General features: G+C 41.4%; 1 protein-coding gene across 2 annotated transcripts in view; it reads right to left on the bottom strand.

Annotated features, from left to right (window-relative positions):
• The window catches only part of LOC127638653 (anoctamin-3-like), a 208,802-nt gene that overhangs the window by 17,064 nt on the left and 170,978 nt on the right, over positions 1-20,760 (bottom strand). For both annotated transcript variants that reach the window (XR_007969884.1, XM_052120275.1), the window contains exons 14-20: positions 16,146-16,228; positions 9,784-9,924; positions 9,227-9,391; positions 7,599-7,635; positions 7,296-7,407; positions 4,717-4,774; positions 4,315-4,412 (exon numbers count right to left, since the gene is read on the bottom strand). Coding sequence is in view for 1 of the 2 variants with exons in the window: in XM_052120275.1 (XP_051976235.1) it covers positions 4,315-4,412; positions 4,717-4,774; positions 7,296-7,407; positions 7,599-7,635; positions 9,227-9,391; positions 9,784-9,924; positions 16,146-16,228 (694 nt within the window). In the remaining variant the exon portion in view is untranslated. The remainder of the gene's footprint in view (positions 1-4,314; positions 4,413-4,716; positions 4,775-7,295; positions 7,408-7,598; positions 7,636-9,226; positions 9,392-9,783; positions 9,925-16,145; positions 16,229-20,760) is intronic.

Here is a 20,760-nt window from a genome sequence, read left to right as displayed (position 1 = left end):
ATTTGACATAATGTCACTTCATGTCCCCTGGATATCATTTGTTCTCAATGTAGATCTACTTGAAAACAATCAAATTTGATTTTGACACATTAATCTTAGGTTTATCACATTGCATATTGTTTTTCCACATTTCCGATTATCAAATTTTTTCTCCAAATCATGCAGTCCTAGTATCAGTTATAAACTTTTAATTCTCTTTAGAAAAAAAGAAAAAGAAAACGGGTTAATATTTAGTATGGTGGGGCAAAGAAATATGAAATAAGACTTGTTTTATGAGGAAATAATGTCATTTTGCCTGTATTACCAGATATGACATATCCACCTTGCAACATGTCCCTATCACCTTCTAAACCAAACCAACACTCTCGTGAGCCAAAGTGATAATATCCTTAATTTTTCTGTTTTCTTCAAATGTCACTCATATCATATTTCATCTCAAGCATGCCGTTTACTGACAGTAATTTGTCAACTTGGATAAAAAGTGCACTAACTTTTGAAAAAAAGAAAAAGAAAATTGGTGCATAATTGTTTGGTGAGGTGGAAATAACTGTGGGAGAGGCAAACGTTTGGGAAAACGTAATTGTCACACAATAAATATTGAAATGGTTTGTTTATTTCACACTTTGTTTAGATTCTTATAGTTTTAAACATGTAATAATTAGAATTTACATAATGGATTTTCAGTATTTAATATTGAAAATCTGGGTCTAGGCATTTGAAAAGTACCAAAAATTAAGCGATGAAGTTCTGGTAAAAATTTTCCTATTCAGTTTTAATGAGACCTTCATATAACAAATAGAAAAAGTTTAAATCAACCACTTGTCATGAAATTACAGCCTTAGGGGAAAAAATTATATCAAAATAACAATAAAATCAATAAATAAAATAGATTATAAGGAAAATTCAGTTTACTAATTAAATATGTACAATATTACAATGATGTCATTATTGTTTGTTAACAGTCAATGAAATGTTACATTTTGAAATAAAATAAAGCCCATATTTCTTAAAATAATACAATTTACAAAATCCCAACATAAAACTGAAATGATTTACAAAAAACAATTTTAAGTCTGTAAATTAAGCAGTTTGGATTTAATTAATTGCCGAAGTTTAAAGGTGTACTCATACATTTTTACACTTACACTGACACCTAGGGGCGTGGATGAAGCATCATTCAAATGCAAAAGTTTTCAGTTTCCAATGACATTGTAGAAATGTACTATAAACAGTCAGCTATTATTATACAACATATTAGATATATTATATCCAATAGTGAAAGTGTTGAATAACAGGATGGTTACAGAGATTAAAATTAGTATTTGACATGTCATGTGATTCTAACATGGCATCCCCCATGAGGAGACCCTCTCCATGTAGAATAAAACTGTTTTTAAAAGGTTACAGACAGGCTATGATTGGAGTCTTGATCTCACTTAAGTGTTCATTATTTGATATATATGTTTAAAATTACTATTCATTTCTAAAGGAGTACACATTTTTTAATGAGGAAAAAAAATCATTGACTGCACCTTTAATAAATGGATTTAGATGTTAGAACAAACCCCAACCAGGGGAATATACAGTTCTGCCTTGCAAACACTGTAATAATCATACTTGTAATCAATAAATAATCTGCCAATGTGCAGCCATGTTATACTAATGACTGAAAAAGTACATTGATGATAATCTAAACTAATGTCCCTCATCATGTTTTCTTTAAAGCACACTCAGTAGCCATGATTCTTTCTAATGATGTATACAATTTTCTCTGTACTGCAGGGTTGGCAAAATCACTCAGCCATGAGTGCAGTGAACAGGAACTGAGGACAAACTCAAACTCTGTTCCTGTGTGCCATTGCAGCTAACACCTTGACCCTGTTACTTTTTTATAAAAAAGTGTTTACACTAAATTTATGATATGATTTTGTTGGGTACGAAGTAATATTAATTCCAGCATTGATAAAGACACTAATTTCAACCTATTGCTGGATGAATAAGTTAATTGAATGTTAAATATAAATTTTGTTAGATCATAATTCCCGCTTTTAACCAATAATGAGCTAGATTCCAACACTAACAACTTTACTGCCAATCACAGCTGAGAGTCGCAAAAGATGGAGTTAACATGATCAGGTTGCCTACCTGCCTCAATTCCGAGTTGGGAGGAAAAGTACATTTTCAACATGATGAAAGAGGATACGGTTTCTGTGTCAGTGTCAAAATAAGAGTTCCCCAAGAACTATTCAAAAATAAAACTGGTGTCCTTCATGTTTTCTCTCAGATAGCAAAACACTTGAATGTGAGTGAAATACCCGTAGGATCTTTCCGAAAGCACGTTCAACTAGGCAGCATCATTCCATGAGCGCTTGGAGTAGATTTCTATCATACTACAGCTGAGGAATAGAGTTAAATTAACAGCTTCAGAATTACTGTTTAATCACTGCTTTTGAGTCACAACAGACACAGGTAATCACACACTCATTTGCTCTCTCTTTCTCCCTCCATCTCTCTCTCTCTCAGACACACATACCCACACACACACATCCTTGATACTTCAATAACTTGCCAGAAACAGCCCAAGCCTGCATTACTAATTTTAAAGTGACACTTTGAATTAGAATCTAATGCTTTGGGCGCATCTATTAAAATAGCAACACAGCCGCTCTGGGGCCCATGTTTGTTTCCATAGTTCACTTTTGGACAGCAGTTGCAGGCTCCCTTTTCACTCTGGGTCCCAGTACGGCTGCACACCCTGCACTGCCAGTAGTTATGCCATTGCCCATAAGCGATAACAACTAGCACAACAATGCCATTAAAAATAAAACAATTATTACCTTTTCCTATTTAGTGCTTCTTATTCGACCAGATTGGACCTATCTGCGAATAATCTATCATCAATTTATAGACAGGTACTGGTACATTTTGATTGGTCAATGGCGCCATCTAGCAGTCTGATATTTCTGAGTTACCCAGGTATTGCAAGTCATCTACTTCTCAGATCACTACCATCCAAGAGCGAGCTCTAGAAGTAAGCTGATAAAATATTTTTATTAAAATCAATGTTTCATGTCCATTTATTTATTAATTTGCAATAAGCTGGAAAATGAGGAGTCAGATGGTCATTTCAAAAAATAAACATCAACAGAATTTCGATGAAACCGGAGGTGAAATTCGTCTGTTCAGCAATTGTTTTCTTCTCACATAATTACATAATTTCAATTAAAATCTATATTTTATGTCCATTTATTTATTTGGTTAGTAACTGTGTAATAAATGGGATAATGTACACTCAGACAGTTGTTATAGCACAATAGACCCCTTCAGGTTGATACAAGACTCCTCAGCCAGCTGACTGTACATTATCCCTAACTTAGTATATAAATTAATAAAGTTTTTTTTTTTTTAACACAAGAAAATATAGCATCTGAAGCAGTATCTACCATATACTATGTGAGAGTGACATAGCCTTTTAAAGTTGACTTAATGACTCGATATACTTCCGGAGAATTTCTTATTCATTCTTCGTTCACAGTACTTTCAAAGAAGTTCTAAACATCTGAGCAATGGTATACTGTTTGAGAACATTCAGACACCGGTCACACCACTGTGGGAGGTGTTTAGAGGAGCATTTATATGAGGATGCTACATGTAGACCCCTTAACTAATGTGACATTAAAATGTGTTATCAATGGAAGCGCAGTGTAGTTCTAGTGGGAAGACTGTACATCAACACATCATTAGCTGGGTAATTCCTAGCCAATCGCATGTAAGCCATTGCTTTATAAGTCCGCTCACAATCTATCACATTGCTGTTTCGGTGTGCTAACACGGCAACCTCCACCACCCCACCACCACCAGTTGAGCCCTGTCCCGCACGGGGGTAGGCTCCTTGCCCCTGCCTCCTATCTCCGGCCGCCGGACGGGGCCTACACCAAAGATAGAGAGACATTACTTCCTTGTTTTATATTTATCAAATAAATGGCATCTTAAACTTCACTCAAGCCTGTGTGTCTTCCCGCTAGAAATGACTTTATGCCTCATTCTATGAGTAGAATTCTAATGAGATCAGTAAAAGAAGCTGTTTTAACACCTCAAAAGACAAAAAAAAAAATTATGATAGGCATCCAGGTCACACCTACTGATGACATAGACCAATGACAGTAAGAAGGTGTTAAGTGGTCGGTTAGTAGTTTTCCTAAAGGTTTGCCCAGGCGGGTTTGTTTGCCCACTACACACTCTCTGTGAAGGTTTCAGGAGACTGCTTAAAGAGTTGGAACAGTACTACAGTTTCTCCAAGGATCTGATACTTACGGGTAACCCAGCTCCATGAAGTTATTCCAGATCTGTTTCAACACCATGATCACTCCCATTTGTAGGCACAAATCAATTAGACAACCACTGGGATGACACTGAGAAAGAGAAATCAGCATAAATAATTCTGCTGGTAATTATTATGGCATATTCTCTATCATTCCCAGAGACACCCATGCAGAATAAATAAACAAAAAAACAGTACACAAGTGTTATGAGCAATCACAGTTGTTGATGATGCAATTATGAGGGAATCTGCACTGAATAATGACCATTTTATTGAAATCTCAAGGTAGTTCCATAACAGAGGTAGAGCTTTGATATGGGCGCATCGATCAAGCCAAAATGCAATAATAACCGAGTGCGAGAGGAGTTATTACAGCCTCATATCATCTAACCCACCTCTTCCATTCTCCATCGGTTAAACAGCTTATTATAGTCACCCGGCCTGCCAGCAAACCTGTGAACACACAAACACAATACACACACATCACAATAACACATACGATATTACCTTTGAAATTCAATTAGACATGCTACCATGGGGGAGGGTGTCTGTGCTTGTTTGTGCTTTACCGCTAACAGTGGAAAAATCAAGCTCCTCTATGTGTTAGGCAAATAAGGAAAAATAACAGATCTCAAGTGGAATAGTCAGGCAGCAAAAGCTAGTCAACAGACTATTGAAAATGGAATTGATCTAGTTGAAAAACAAACAGCAACTGTACAGTGGGGTTCAAAAGTTTGCATGTGCAAATGCTACATTTTTTAAATTGTATGCTTTTCCATTGCAAATTATATTCATTAATATAACAATTTGATTGAAATGTTGCACTGAAAAATTAACATGGATTAGAGAATCTCTTGCACCCTGTCTACACCGGACACAAGCGGAGTGTTGTGTCACATCCAAGGCAATAGAACCCCATTATAATCAATGATGCAGTCTACACTGAAAGCGTCTGTTGCAGTGCGTTCATTGCGCTGACAGTCCCGTTCCATTTTGCACTATACATGCTGACACTACTACTGCCAACAACGCAAATAATGGTTTAGAATGTCCAGTGTAGACAGTCTCAAGCCGTCATGCCGTTGCATCAACGGATACTCCTGGGGTAGACAGGGAGTTAATAATTGGTATCACAACATTACAAACTTTGATTTTGAGCAAAAAAGCATTTGAAAATTGGATAAAAAGACAACGCTACATAACGTCAGTCATGAATGTCCTACAATCCCATGAACCATTGTGAATTACATAATCAAATTAAAAACAATGGAAAATTTTTACAATAGTGATTTATATTTGTTGAAATGTGCAGAAACAGTCTATTTTAATTTTATATATATAAGTAGTTTCATAGTGTAATGAGAGACGTGATTGCATCAAGGGAGTGGAGAGTTCTTTAGGCATGCTTTGTTTGCTGCAATTCTCTAATTGGTGGATATTTCTTTTCACAATCATGGGTACTGTAGTTCTTCACCAGGAATTACACTATTAAACAAGATTTTAAAACAATGAAGTCGAAATAAGGCAGACTAATGGCTTCAATAAGAGCTTTAACAAGATATGGCTTTATCATTGAATTATAAAAACATATTGTAAGTTCCAGAACTGAAAAAATCCTCCTTAATAGAAAAAGAAAATGTATTTAAACCAAGCAACAAAACAAAACTCATTTGGAATTTGTGGAGTTTGTGATGTCACAAGGACTAAATAAATCTGCATATGACTGCCTTGACATCAACGTCTATTTATATCATTGCACCCTTAGCACCGCCCACTAGTGCTCAGTCAGTCACACAGGTGAAGAGGAGAGTGATGGGCGTGTCATGGGAGATTCATCCAAAGTGGACTCACACAGGATTTAATGTCTGGATTGAAATGTTTTCTACAAAAACGTGCACAGCTTTGACCGTTATCATACATCTCGCGCCACTTAAAATAAAATGCAATGTCAAGTTCTAACTCTAAAAAGGACACACCTATTCTTTTTCATCTTGCTGTGTGCTGTCTTGCTGTTGTGCTGTTTTGAAGGCATACTTGCAGTTTTTGCACCCATCTGTGCTTTTTTTAATTGTTGATCTTTTTTAAAACATGCACTACATGAAATGTGTGCAATGTTTTAATAGTGGTACAAGTGCAACTTTTAAAAATGCATCTCATTCTGCTGCTGCCACTGACTAGGAGAAACACATGCCATTCTGTGTGTAAATAAACCTTGAAAATATGAGATGTCACTCTAGTGAAGACCACTGTCTCTGTTTTGGCCTGTTGAAGCTAGTTGAAGCACCCAACATTACCGCAGATTTAATTACGTATCCAGAAGATGTCAGCATGGATTGTTTGTGAACCAGTCAGTATAAGATTCAAGCTTTGTAAAGGAACTGTTATTGAAAGATGGGGCAGTTCAGTTTGGACTATTGGATGAAACACCTTAAGTAACCATTTCCATTAACACATTTTTATTAAATGCACATGACTGTTTGATAGTTTATGCTGTGCTTGAGTGAACCATTTGATACATTCAGATGAAATGCATTGGGTGTACTGTATGTTTCGGATTAAGTTTCAAATTTTTCTTTATTGGAAGGGACTGCATGATGTTAGCCAATCACAACAGTGGGCATTTACTGTGAAGTCTTAAAGGGCCAGACAGCTTAAAACCCAGCATTTCAGACAGAGGGGCAGAGACAGGGTGGAAAATTATTATATATGACTAAATTTACTACTACCATTATATAATAATTTATTTACCACCATCATAAGTGGACCTCAGGGAAGATAATTCAATTATTTAAAAAAATTTCAAGACCCCTTTAAACTACACTGCAGTTGGTTAGTAAATAAGATGCAGGTTTTTTTGCACGGAAGTACCATGCCTAAAAGTTGCACAACTGTTTTGTGAATTCAACCCTTTAACTTTTGAAACGTACTGTAAACCCACTCATTCAGAGATCTGAGAGTTGCTCTGAGCACTCACCTCCCTAAGAAGAACGCTATGTAGAAGGTAGAGCTGTTGAGATTGACAAACTGGAAGAGGAACATCTTAAGTGCAAAGCTGTTTTCCCACTCGGACTCTGTCCGTGGGTGTTCTAAACCACAAGAGAGAAAACTTTCAAACTTCAGCCATACCAGAACGATAGAGTTTACAGCACTGCAGGCTCTTCTATGGTCTCTAACTCTGAGTCTAACTGTCATTCAGGAATGTGAAAAGTTTCTCACAGCTAGAAGACTAGAATTTTTCATCCTTAATCAGTTGTCTGTTGACTGGATCTATACTCACCCAGATTTGTAAGTAAGTAGGCCACTTTCTCATAGACCTGTTGGGGAAAAGAAAATTCACTGAGTGCCACTACAGAAGAATCTGAGAAACTGAAACATCAAGTTTTATAGACTACACCACAAAAATATGTTCCATTGCCATGAACAACAGGTGCTCTGAAAATGAACCTATAACTACACATTCATTATTTGCTGTACTTTTAGCTAGGCTATTTGCGAGTATGCTGTTTCCATAAGCATTTCTTATATAGTATATATATATCCAAAGATTAGTGGATATTTTTGTAAGTCATGAAATTTCATTGGCATTGATACAGAGTAATGAATTCAGAATTTTTGGTATCTTGTCAACCCTTTATATACAGTATATACATTGATGAACCAAAACATTATGACCACTCACAGGTGAAGTGAATAACGTGGATCATCTCCTAACAAAGCCACATGTCAAGGTCTGGGTAGGTTAGATGGTAAGCAGACAATCAGTTCTCAATGTCAACATGTTGAATGCGCAGGAGTATAGACCTGAGTGACTTTGACATGGGCCAAATTGTTATGGCCAGATGACACAGCAAGGCTTGTGGGGTGCTCTCGGTCAGCAGTGGTGAGTACCTACCGACAGTGGTCTGAGGAGGGACAAACTGATGACGGGGTGTTGAGTGCCCAAGGCTCATGGATGCACAAGGGCAACAAAGGTCTAATCAGAAAGAAGTTCTACTGTGGCACAATTCACAGAAAATTGTAATGATGGTTACGGGAGGAATGTGTCACAACACACAGTGTATCGCACTCTGCTACGTATGGGGCTATGTAGCCATAGAGTGGTCAGAATTCCCATGATGACCCCTGTCCATCATCGAAAGCACCTACAATGGGCACACTGGACCTTGGAGCAATGGAAGAAAGTCATCTGGTCCGATGAGTCCCGTTTTCTTTTATATCACGTGGAAGGCCGTGGATGGCACCAGGATGCACTGTGGGAAGACGACAAGCCGGAGGAGGGATTGTGATGCTCTGGGAAATGTGCCACCTACATAAATGTCATTTAGACCATTTACACCCCTTCATGGCAATGTTATTCCCTGATGGCAGTGGCCTCGTTCAGCAGGATAATTTGCCCTGCCACACTGCACACAATGTTCGGGAATGGTTTGAGGACATGATGAAGACTTCAAGGTGTTGCCTTGGCTTCTAAATTCCCCAGATCTCAATCTGTCTGAGCATTTGTGGGATGTGCTGGACCAACAAGTCTGATCCACAGTGGCCTCACCTCACAACCTACAGGACTTAAAGGATCTGCTGCTAATGTTTTGGTGCCAGATACCACAGGACACCTTCAGGGGTCTTGAACAGTCCATGCCTCAGAGGGTCGGAACTATTTTGGTGGCACCAACACCATATTAGGCAGGTTGTAATAATGTTTTGGCTCATCAGTGTATATACAGTATATATATGATGCATGATATTTACAATTTTCATACACATATTTTTCACAGAGCCTGGACATTTGTTTTCACTCTCTGTGTATTTTGGTGCAAAAAATGTTTTACGATTTTTAATGGGGGACAATTATTTATCATATTGCTTTTAGTGTGAAGAGGCTTTTGGGACTGGAGAAAAGTCACTAACCACATTGAGAGACATGATGATCATAAAGTTGATGCAGACTCCAGTGCCTGAGGTGGCAAACTGCCAGTTTTTCTTCACAAACTCCCACTGAAATGAGGCAAACCTTTCCATTGCGATGAGCCGGAAAACCACTACAGCAAACACAGCGGTAAGAACTAGAGAGATCTGGAACAAAGACAACAAGAGATGCTAGGAATAACAGGAAAATAAGGTCAAACTTATGGAAATATTTGTTATGATTGCTATTATTTTGTAATGTTCAGGAATTTTCCTCTACAGAACTTAGCAAATTATTATAATAGCCTTTGAGAACATGAAAAGAGAGCAAAAGCACGGCTCTTGTACAAAAAGTCCACCAGAGGGAGACAGTTTTACTGCCAATGATAGTTCAGTTTTGTCAAAGTAAGCAAACCAGGGCCGGATATACGAGGGTGATGGAGTGGGCTTTGCGCTGTTCTTAATACAAAGCTATTGTATGTCTTCAGAAAATGAGCACTAGTTGTATGGACTACTTTTATGAAATTTGTTATGGTGTTCTATTATGGTGCGACACATACCATGAAGAAGATACCAGAAACAGACACCATGAGTCGGCTGAGTTTATCTGTGAAGGGTTGGAAGGGCTCTGCTTTTCCTGAGACGGGGTTCACTCGCTCCTTACGGGAATATTTGGCTTCAAACTGTGGCCGTAGTTCCTCCTTTAAAAAACACATAATTACTTTATATATATTTGCTTTTAAGATCTTTTCACATTTTCAAAAATGTATCTCATCACACACAGATGTTCAGCACCATCATCTGCTGTGGCTCGGCATGAAGACCAGTGATGATGTCACTCTAGAGGTTGATCACATAATCACTTCAGTGGCCACTTCAGTTGCCTCAACATGATACACATCTATTGACTATGCATATAAGCATTTGTTTAAGGTACATTCAGCAATATGACAGTCAACTACAGTAGTAGGATTGTATACAACAGCAGTTCTCAAACTTTACAGAGTATTGTGGCTGATTAAATCGGACAATCATGGGCTACACATAAATCTAATAATTAGATACACAAAGTTATATTAAAAGGATCATTTTTAGGACAGAAGGACAGAAATTTGAAGGTTCAGAAAGCACATGAAGACAGCATAAAATTATTCCATACGGCTCCAGTTGTTAAATACATGCCTTCAGAAACTAAATGATAGGTGTGGGTGAGAAACAGATCAATATTTAAGTTCTTTTTAACTATAACGTCTCCATTCCCAGTAGGTGGCGATATGCATGAAAAATGTGAATCGCCATGTGGCGAGCAGGGCTGGACCGAATAAGAGGTGAATGAGTTCCACGTGTCTGCCACACTGTTTCTCGCTTTCCAGTGAGGGGCGGCAGGAGTATTTAAGGAAAGGAGACAGCAGCAGAGAGAGAGTGAGAGATGTACGAAGCCTGTTTGTGGGAGTGTGTCTTTATGTTCATACGTAGCTGGATGAAAAGTAGTGCGTATTTTTAATTTTTTTGTTCACACTGAAAAGTGTTTATTAAATGTCTATGTGTTTGTTGAGCCGGTCCCAGCTTCCACCTTTGCCATCTTTGAATTGTTTCACTGGTTCCCGCCTCCTCCTTGCCTATCCTTACCTGTTACACGCCAAAAACAGAAGAATGTGAAAGTGGAGATTTATAGTAAAAAAGGGCTTAAATATTGATCTGTTTCTCACCCATACCTGCCATATTGCTTCTGAAAACATAGGCTGTTTCTCAATGCAAAGAATGCAGAGAACCCACTTGCAGTCTTATGAAGACCAGTCTTGCCAAGCCACCTTAAAAGAACGAACTCAGAAAGACAGGAGGACGTAGAAAGTCTTGGGTTACTTAAATGTAACCCCTGTTCCCTGATAAAAGCGGAACGAGATGCTGTGCTCATTTAGCACTTTGGGAACTTCTTTAGGAGTGACCAGCTGGGAATATGTGTGCAACACGTCAATGAAATTGACTAGAATTTATATCCACTGCTGGTGACATCAACAGGATGCACCTGTAGCAGGGCTATAATTAGATGCATCACAGGTGCATCGTCAGGTATTTTGTCTGAAGAGCAGTCCTGGGGCATCCTCAGTGCAGCAATGAAGTGCAGCATCTCACTTTTATCAGGAAACAGGGGTTACAGTTAAGTAACGGTTGTGTAGTTGTGGTCACAAGAACGCGAAATGTCTTGAGCTTGTGATGTTACAGTCTAACTGTAGCCTGGCCCCAGCCCGAGTAACCACCTCAAGTAATTCCTCAGCCACTTTATTATTATGCATGGCATGTTTAGAGGTGGGTAGCTCAAAGTCTGCAGACTCAAGAGATTCAGCGTCCCCCTTGTGAACCGAAGAGGCACCAAATCGTGCTTCAGACTCATGAGAAGGACAAGCTGGATCTGGGGAGAGAGCGAGCGATAGGGACGGACACATCTCTCGCTCCTCAGACAGATCCATGTGAGAGCCCCACGATGAAAGAGCTCTTGGAAGTAAGCGAGACGAGTGCAAAGCATTTTGACTGTAAACAGATCGCAATGCTCGCACCCGCCCCAATGCAAGAGTAGCATGCTCTTCCCCCAAACACACAAAACAAAATTGGTGTGTGTCCGTTATAGCCATAGAGCATAAACACGGGAACACACACTGCTTGCTTTGCTTCACACTCATTCTTGGAAAGGAGAAAAGGTTTTCTGCGCACTGCCTAACAAATTCTAACTCCTAACAGAGGAAAAGAACGTTCTGACAGCTTGAGAAGCACAACACACACACACAGATTGGTCTGAAGACAAAAGACCTGACGATGCACCTGTGACGCATCTATTTGTAGCCCTGCTACAGGTGCATCCTGATGATATCACCAGCAGAGGCTGTAAATTGTAATCAATTTCATTGATGTGTTGCACACATATTCACAGCTGGTCACTCCAAAAGTTGTTCCCAAAGCGTTAAATCAGCACAGCATCAAAGTGTAGCTTTTTGATAGGGAACATTTATATTACGAACTTTGAGATGTGCCACGATCTTCCCACAATTAACCATCACAGCACATTTGAAGCCAGTGTGAGAACTTCTGGTATTATCACACCAGTGATGTTTGCAGGAATTAACATAATAAAGCTTGTAAACACTTGTAAATGATCGTGTGAATAGAGTAAAAAACGAATTTTCATTTTTGGGTGAACTGTCCCTTTTTTAACTTTTCTGTTCTTTTACTGAAAGACATTTGGATTTGGAACACCATGGGGGTAAGCAAATGATGACAAAAATAACATTTTGAGGGTATCTATTTAACATTGTAAACTGATTAGAAATTTGAAAAAAGAAAAAAGAAAAGAATATGACAATTTTGAGTCACGTGAGATGTGTCGTATATCCGGGGCACTTCGTGTGCCCCAGTTTGAGAAGCACTGTTATACAGAAACCAGCAACAGCAGAATTGTACATGGCGAAGAATGCAAACACCAGACGTACAGCGACATATCAGCCATTTCTGAAAACTTTGATTTCTGGAGGATTTGGGGATGTTCCCTACATATGCATCACACACACACACTCACACAAACCATTCTGAAGACATCCAATTAATTCACAAATACTCTGTACATGCTGAGATGTCACGATTCATGAATTATATTCACATGGAGAGTGCAGCATGCACAACACAACATGATATGATAAGAGGCACACTCACAGAACACATCATGACACTGGATTTACACTATAGGAAATACAACAAACAGCACATAGATTGGCCACACACCACTTTCATTATTCACAAACAAAATGCTCATTTTAACAAGTGGGTCATTCCTACACTTTGGTATTCGGCATAAGTTATGGAATTTATTATGATGTTTCATTTCAACTGGTTACAATTTTTATAGGCCTGTTAAAATGAATACAAACTGTTTACATGTTCCATACTGGTGGTTTTTTGTGTGTAACTTCTTGTTAAAATTTTTTGTCATTTTAACATTTAAATGGTGTTTCTTCAACTTCTGACATTTACATGTCCCATGTAGGGCTGAAACGATTAGCCGACATTATAGACAATGTCGACAATAAAAAAAAAATATTTTAGTTGTTGAATAGTTGTTTGATCTCATTTAACGTCACATGAGCAGCACTGCAGCTCACACATGACTGAGGAGAGGAAGAAAACAGCTCCCAGTCCAGATGCACTCTAAACTTTCCAAACAGCTTCAGATGATGTACATCACAAAGTAAAAGGGAATTATAATGCAAAAATACAAAGTAAGTAGATACAGAAGCACTCTAATTGTGGAATATGTGCAAAACTTGATGTCGAGCATCTTTAAAGGAAACACCCCGACATTATCTTAAATGAAGTTATATTTAATGCATTATAGCTTTATTAAAGTTCAAATAAGAAGGTCATGTAAATAACTACATACCCCGAAACTGGCATTTCACTGTGTGGTCAGCGCCTCTTCTATGAGTTGTGTGAATGTCCTGATCTAAAGGGGAGAGATTTATTTTGGCTTGTATTCCAATATACACTCACCTAAAGGATTATTAGGAACACCATACTAATACTGTGTTTGACCCCCTTTCGCCTTCAGAACTGCCTTAATTCTACGTGGCATTGATTCAACAAGGTGCTGAAAGCATTCTTTAGAAATGTTGGCCCATATTGATAGGATAGCATCTTGCAGTTGATGGAGATTTGTGGGATGCACATCCAGGGCACGAAGCTCCCGTTCCACCACATCCCAAAGATGCTCTATTGGGTTGAGATCTGGTGACTGTGGGGGCCATTTTAGTACAGTGAACTCATTGTCATGTTCAAGAAACCAATTTGAAATGATTCGAGCTTTGTGACATGGTGCATTATCCTGCTGGAAGTAGCCATCAGAGGATGAGTACATGGTGGCCATAAAGGGATGGACATGGTCAGAAACAATGCTTAGGTAGGCCGTGGCATTTAAACGATGCCCAATTGGCACTAAGAGGCCTAAAGTGTGCCAAGAAAACATCCCCCACACCATTACACCACAACCACCAGCCTGCACAGTGGTAACAAGGCATGATGGATCCATGTTCTCATTCTATTTATGCCAAATTCTGACTCTACCATCTGAATGTCTCAACAGAGATCGAGACTCATCAGACCAGGAAACATTTTTCCAGTCTTCAACTGTCCAATTTTGGTGAGCTCTTGCAAATTGTAGCCTCTTTTTCCTATTTGTAGTGGAGATGAGTGGTACCCGGTGGGGTCTTCTGCTGTTGTAGCCCATCCGCCTCAAGGTTGTGCGTGTTGTGGCTTCACAAATGCTTTGCTGCATACCTCGGTTGTAACGAGTGGTTATTTCAGGCAAAGTTGCTCTTCTATCAGCTTGAATCAGTCGGCCCATTCTCCTCTGACCTCTAGCATCAACAAGGCATTTTCGCCCACAGTACTGCCGCATACTGGATGTTTTTCCCTTTTCACACCATTCTTTGTAAACCCTAGAAATGGTTGTGCGTGAAAATCCCAGTAACTGAGCAGATTGTGAAATACTCAGACCGGCCCGTCTGGCACCAACAACCATGCCACGCTCAAAATTGCTTAAATCACCTTTCTTTCCCATTCTGACCTTCAGTTTGGAGTTCAGGAGATTGTCTTGACCAGGACCACACCCTTAAATGCATTGAAGCAACTGCCATGTGATTGGTTGATTAGATAATTGCATTAATGAGAAATTGAACAGGTGTTCCTAATAATCCTTTAGGTGAGTGTAAATATCTAAAACTCAAAATTTACATTTACTTATTTATTATCTGAGAATGTTGAATATAATATTAAAAATACTTATATATTAAAATATCGAATATAAGATACACTCACCCGAGAAGCAGCATATACGATATTTACACTTGCTTTTATAGAACAGATCCTGAAGTATATTTTGTCTTTACTGCACTCGCAGAAGTATAACCAAGTGAAAAAATACATTTATAAACAAAATACACTTACTGTATATTTAAGATACATCCTCTTAAAATGAGCCTAAATATCTTCTTCAATTTTTCTTGTTTAAGGATTTTAGGCAATTTTAAATGGAAAAAAAGACAAAAACACTTGATAACAAGAGGATTTTTTACAGTGAATTTCTTTACTGAATTAAACTTAATAAAAAGTATTTTTCCCCTTTAATTCACTGAATGTCATTTAGACGATTCTGTCCTCTTTGTTGTTAGCAAGCATGGTTATTACAACCTTTTAAGTCGGGCACAACCTGAATAGTCGGTTAAGAGCTAATGATTAATCATCGTTAGTTGCAAGGGTTGAATTTTATTAGGCTTAATTTCTGAGTAATTTTGTCAAATTGAGTGAAAATATTATGTGATTGTATGTATTTAGGATACAGCCTTAGCAAGACAAAGTAATAGGCCATTTTATTTCAAAAACGTTACAAATGTAATTTCTGTCTGGTTCATTTCCAGCACAGAATTCTACTAAACAAAATAAAGAATTTGAGATGTGCTGAAAATGACACTGTGGTGCGATCTAGAAATCCACAATGCTAAAAAAATTATTTATGTTAACATGATCAGCATACATTTACAAATATGTTAGCTAGATATGGTTCACAAACTAAGTAGTTCTTAATTTTACCCACTGAATGTCCACCCTGTTATTGTCTACCCAGCCAACCTAACTGGTTAAGCTTGACTTGCATGAAAAATGTATGCAATCCCTTATGAAAACCTATGAAAACTTTAACATCCCTTTAATGATGAAACATAAAAACAGTTATAAAATGTTTCATTTTTATAACGTTTCAAAGCCAAAAAGGGACCATATAGTAGGAATGACCCATGTCTCAAAAGATTATGATATTTCTGATTGTGTTTATAAGAAACAATTACATTGAACATCACCATTTCAGGTGAAACAGGAAGCTCACCTCCTCCTCCTCCCAGTCAATCAAATCCCAGTCATACGTTAACTCTGCCCTCCTCCTCTTCCAGAACTCCAGGAACACCGTGGCTGTGACAACAGAGGTGTAAATGATAATAAATGAACACAACAAACTTTTCAGAGGTTTCATTTTAAGGGCATAATTTGCTGTGAGATCAGTAAGGTGACTAAGGGACCACTCAGACCTTCAGTGTTTTTACACTAAAATAACAATGCAACAGTATGCAATTTTCTCAAGAAATTATTTATTTAATTATTTTTATGTTTTTATTTATAAATTTTCTTTCAATTTGATAAGCCTTCTTAAAAATGTGGCACTCCTGCATCAGGCGTTGAAAAAAGCAAAATGCAGCGCGACAGTCAAAGATGCATGTTTACAAATAAAAACGATTAAAATACAGAACAGACGGATGCAAACTCGCATTTGGTCTAACTAAGGAAGGAGTTTTGTAGGCCCAATACATACATCTCCGGCAGCTTGATCACATGTGATCAGGGGTTTACACCTGGTCACGTAAATGCATCTCCCGGAACCACTTGTGTTTGGATTTAGAGGGGAGGGTCTCTGTTTCATGATGACATACATCAATCACTATGTCAGTGTGTTACTGCATGATAATAAAGTGCAACATAGTCAGTAAACACAAATAAAGCACAACAAACTGTTTCTCCCAGATGTGGTTGAAATTTTATCTAAGCACAAACGCAACATGTCAAGCAGAATTATCCTTTATTTTAGTGGATTACCTGTATTAAATGAGCTTCAGGTGTTCAAGCTTTTCATCTGTGTTGATAAAAGCAATGAAGCTCCCACTTTTTTTTACAATTGGATGGTTATTTCCATTTAAAGTCGCTTGTAAGCGGCAGTTTAAACTCTTGTTTTAGCGCAGCAGTTGATTGACAGGTGAGGGGTGGTACTTCACTACTGCTAGGATGCATACAGGATGGATTAGCGTTTACACTTCAAATGTGATCTGGTCACATGAGTTTTTGAAAACAATCATTTGTGGTTTCTGTGATCCGATCACAAAACTTTTTAGACCCTGTTTAGACCTGTAGAGTGTATTTAAGGCTGACCACATGTGATCGGATCACCCGAAACTTCTCGGGTTACTTAAATGTAACCCCTGTTCCCTGATAAAAGGGGAACGAGATGCTGCGCTGATTTAGCACTTTGGGAACATCTTTAGGAGTGACCAGCTGTGAATATGTGTGCAACACGTCAATGAAATTGACTAGAATTTATAGCCTCTGCTGGTGACATCATCGTCAGGTATTTTGTCTGAAGAGCAGTCCTGGGGCATCCTCAGTGCGGCAATGAAGTGCAGCATCTCGTTCCGCTTTTATCAGGGAACAGGGGTTACATTTAAGTAACCAGAGACGTTCCCTATCAAAAAGCTACACTTTGATGCTGCGCTGATTTAGAGCTTTGGGAACAAGAATACCCATGCCGCCGCACTGTGGGTGTCCGGACCCCTTACGGTTGTGTAGTTGTGCTCACAAGAGCACGATAGGCCTCAGACATGAGCTTGGGATGTTGACTCAAGGACTTGAGAGCCCGGAGTGGCATGAACATCCAAACTATAGAATCTTATGAATGTATGCGGAGAGAACCAGCAAACATGTTGCAGAGGGACACCTCTCGCCAAAGCTTTAGAGGAGGCAACCCCTCTGGTAGAGTGAGCCCTGATACCTATTGGCAAAGCTTGACCACGCACTTCGTAGGCCAGGGCAATAGCATCCGTCACCCAATGCGACATAGTTTCATTGGTGGCGACCGGCCATTTTTTGCAGCCCCATGGCAAACAGATAGTTGCCCTGACTTAAACCACTACGCTAGTGCAGTGGACAAAAGTCTGAAGGGCACGGACTGGACACAGTCCGTGAAGTCTTTCATGCTCCGGCGTTGTAAACGGCGGGGAGCAGAAGGCTTCGAGAGTGACCTGATGTACGGTCGAGAAAGGAACCTTAGGCAGGTACTCAGGATGAGGGTGCAAAATTGCTTTAGCTATTCCTGGGGCAAAATCTAAGCAGGCTGGCAAGACAGACAGAGCCTGTAGATCCCCAAGTAATTGCCATAAGAAAAACCATCTTGAGAGTCAGAAGTTTATCAGACACTGACTCTAGAGGTCCAAAGGAGGTCTCAACCAGACCCTCAAGGACTATTGCTGTCACGATTCCCTGTTGTCTGCCCTGTGTTTCACTTGTTAATTTGTCATGCACTACAATTCCCACAATTCCCGGCCTCCCTCACTGCCTGCACCCATCATTGTTCTCACCTGTGTCTCGTTTAGTCATTATTGTGTTTGTGCATTTAAACCCTGCTGTTTCTCCATTCCCCTGTCGATTGTTGATGTTTGTGGACGCCTGTTTCCGTGGTCTTTGTATGTTTCTCCTACTTGTTAAACTCCTCGTATGTTTTCCGTGTTTTTGGTTTATTTCCCCATTGCGGGTATTTCCTTTGTTTTGGTTTTGTCTGTTTAGTTTTCACCGTTCCAAATAAAGTAACACTGCATTTAGATCCTCACTCCACGTCTGCCTTCATCTGTATCGTAACAGAACAATCGACCACAATGGATCTAGCAGTTCTTCGGGCAAGCTGCCGCCTCCTAGATTTGAGGCAAGGAAGCCGCCCAGTGGAGGGTCACGTTAGGGACTTCCTGGACATAGCGAGTGCCACCGACTTCCCTGACTCCTCCCTGGTGGTGTTCTTCCGGGCCGGCCTGGCCGGTTCGCTCAAGGAGCAGTTGCCACCGGCGACGCGCGGCTGGACGCTTCGCGATTTTGTGGAGGAGACGCTGCTGACACTGTGGGTGTAGTGGAGGAGGATCCTGCCTCTCCCTCCACAGTGGTGACCCTCCAGTCGTCCATGGCTGGTCCTGTTTCGCCTGCTCCACCTGCCAGCAAGCCAACACCCACGCCTGCCTTAAGCAATGAGCCAGCGCTGCCAACTTCGTCCGCCCAGAGGAGGAGGAGAAGAAAGGCCTCTGCTCTCCAGCCTCCGCCAACCACGGCCAACCAGCCAATGCCTGCAGCCCCGAACGTCAGTGAGCCAGCACCTGTAGCCTCGAACGTCAGTGAGCCAGCACCTGTAGCCTCGAACGTCAGTGAGCCATTGCCTGTAGCCTCGAACGTCAGTGAGCCAGTGCCTGTAGCCTCGAACGTCAGTGAGCCAGCACCTGTAGCCTCAACCGTCCCAGAGCCAGTGCCGGTAGCCTCGACCGTCCCAGAGCCAGCACCTGTTGCCTCGACCGTCCCAGAGCCAGCACCTGTAGCCATGACCGTCCAAGAGCCAGCGCATCTCGAGCCTTCCAGGGCTCTGCCTCCCGAGCCTTCTAGGGTGCCGCCTCCCGAGTCTTCCAGGGCTCCGCCTCTCTAGTTTCTCGAGCCTCCCAGGGCTTTGCCTCTCGAGTCTCTCGAGCCTCCCAGGGCTCCGCCTCTTGAGTCTCTCGAGCCTTCCAGGGCTCCGCATCCCGATTCTTCCAGGACTCCGCCTCTCAAGTCTCTCGAGCCTCCCAGGGCTCCTCCTCTCGAGCCTCCCAGGGCTCCGCCTCTCAAGTCTCTCGAGCCTCCCAGGGCTCCACCTCTCGAGCCTCTCAAGCCTTCCAGGGCTCCGCCTCCCTGGTCTCTCGAGCCTCCCTGGGCTCCATCTCTCGAGCCTCCCAGGGCTCCGCCTCTAGAGCCTCTCGAGCTTTCCAGGGCTCCGCCTCCCGAGTCTTCCAGGGCTCCTCCTCTCGAGCCTCCCAGGGCTCTGCCTCTCAAGTCTCTCGAGCCTTCCAGGGCTCCACCTCCCGAGTCTCTCGAGCCTCCCAGGGCTCCTCCTCTCGAGCCTCCCAGGGCTCCGCCTCTCCAGCCTCTCGAGCCTTCCAGTGCTCCACCTCTCGAGCCTTCCAGGGCTCCGCCTATTGAGCCTCCAGGGCTCCGCCTCCCGAGCCTCCTACGGCTCCGCCTCCCAAGTCTCCTATGCCTCCGCCTCCAGAGTCTCCTATGGCTCCGCCTCCCGAGTCTCCTATGGATCTGCCTCCCTCGGCTCCGCCTCCAGAGCCTTCCAGGTCTCCACCTCTAAAGTCTCCTACGGCACCGCCTTCCTCGGCCCAGCCTCCAGAGCCTCCCTCGGCTCCTGCCTCCTGAGCCCCCAGGGCTTTCCATGGCTCCGCCTCCTGAGTCTCCCTCAGCTCCGCCTCCTAGGCCTTCCTCGGCTCCGTCTCCTGGGCCTCCTACAGCTCCGCCTCCTGAGCCTCCAGGGCCTCCCTCAGCTCCACCTCCTGAGCCTCCAGAACCTCCCTCACCTCCGCCTCCTGAGCCTCCAGAACCTTCTTCAGTTCCACCTCCTGACCCTCCCTCGGCTCCGCCTCCAGTGGCTCCCTCAGCTCCGCCTCTGGAGCCTTCTACTACGTGGTCTCCTGAGCAGTCCACTGCTCCGCCCACCTCGGCTCCGCCCTCGGAGTTCCCCATGGCTGTGGTCCTGAGGCCACCTCCCAGGCCTCCTGAACCTGTCTTTGCTCTGTGGCCAACTCCCAGGCCACCTGATCCAGTCCTCTTGTGGCCACCTTGGACTGCCTGTCTTCCCCCTGTGCCTCCTTGGACTGCCTGTCTGCTCC

The sequence above is a fragment of the Xyrauchen texanus genome, chromosome 46 (genome assembly GCF_025860055.1).
Source record: "Xyrauchen texanus isolate HMW12.3.18 chromosome 46, RBS_HiC_50CHRs, whole genome shotgun sequence".
Taxonomy (NCBI): Eukaryota; Metazoa; Chordata; class Actinopteri; order Cypriniformes; family Catostomidae; genus Xyrauchen; species Xyrauchen texanus.
This window is presented reverse-complemented; position numbering and strand designations above follow the sequence as displayed.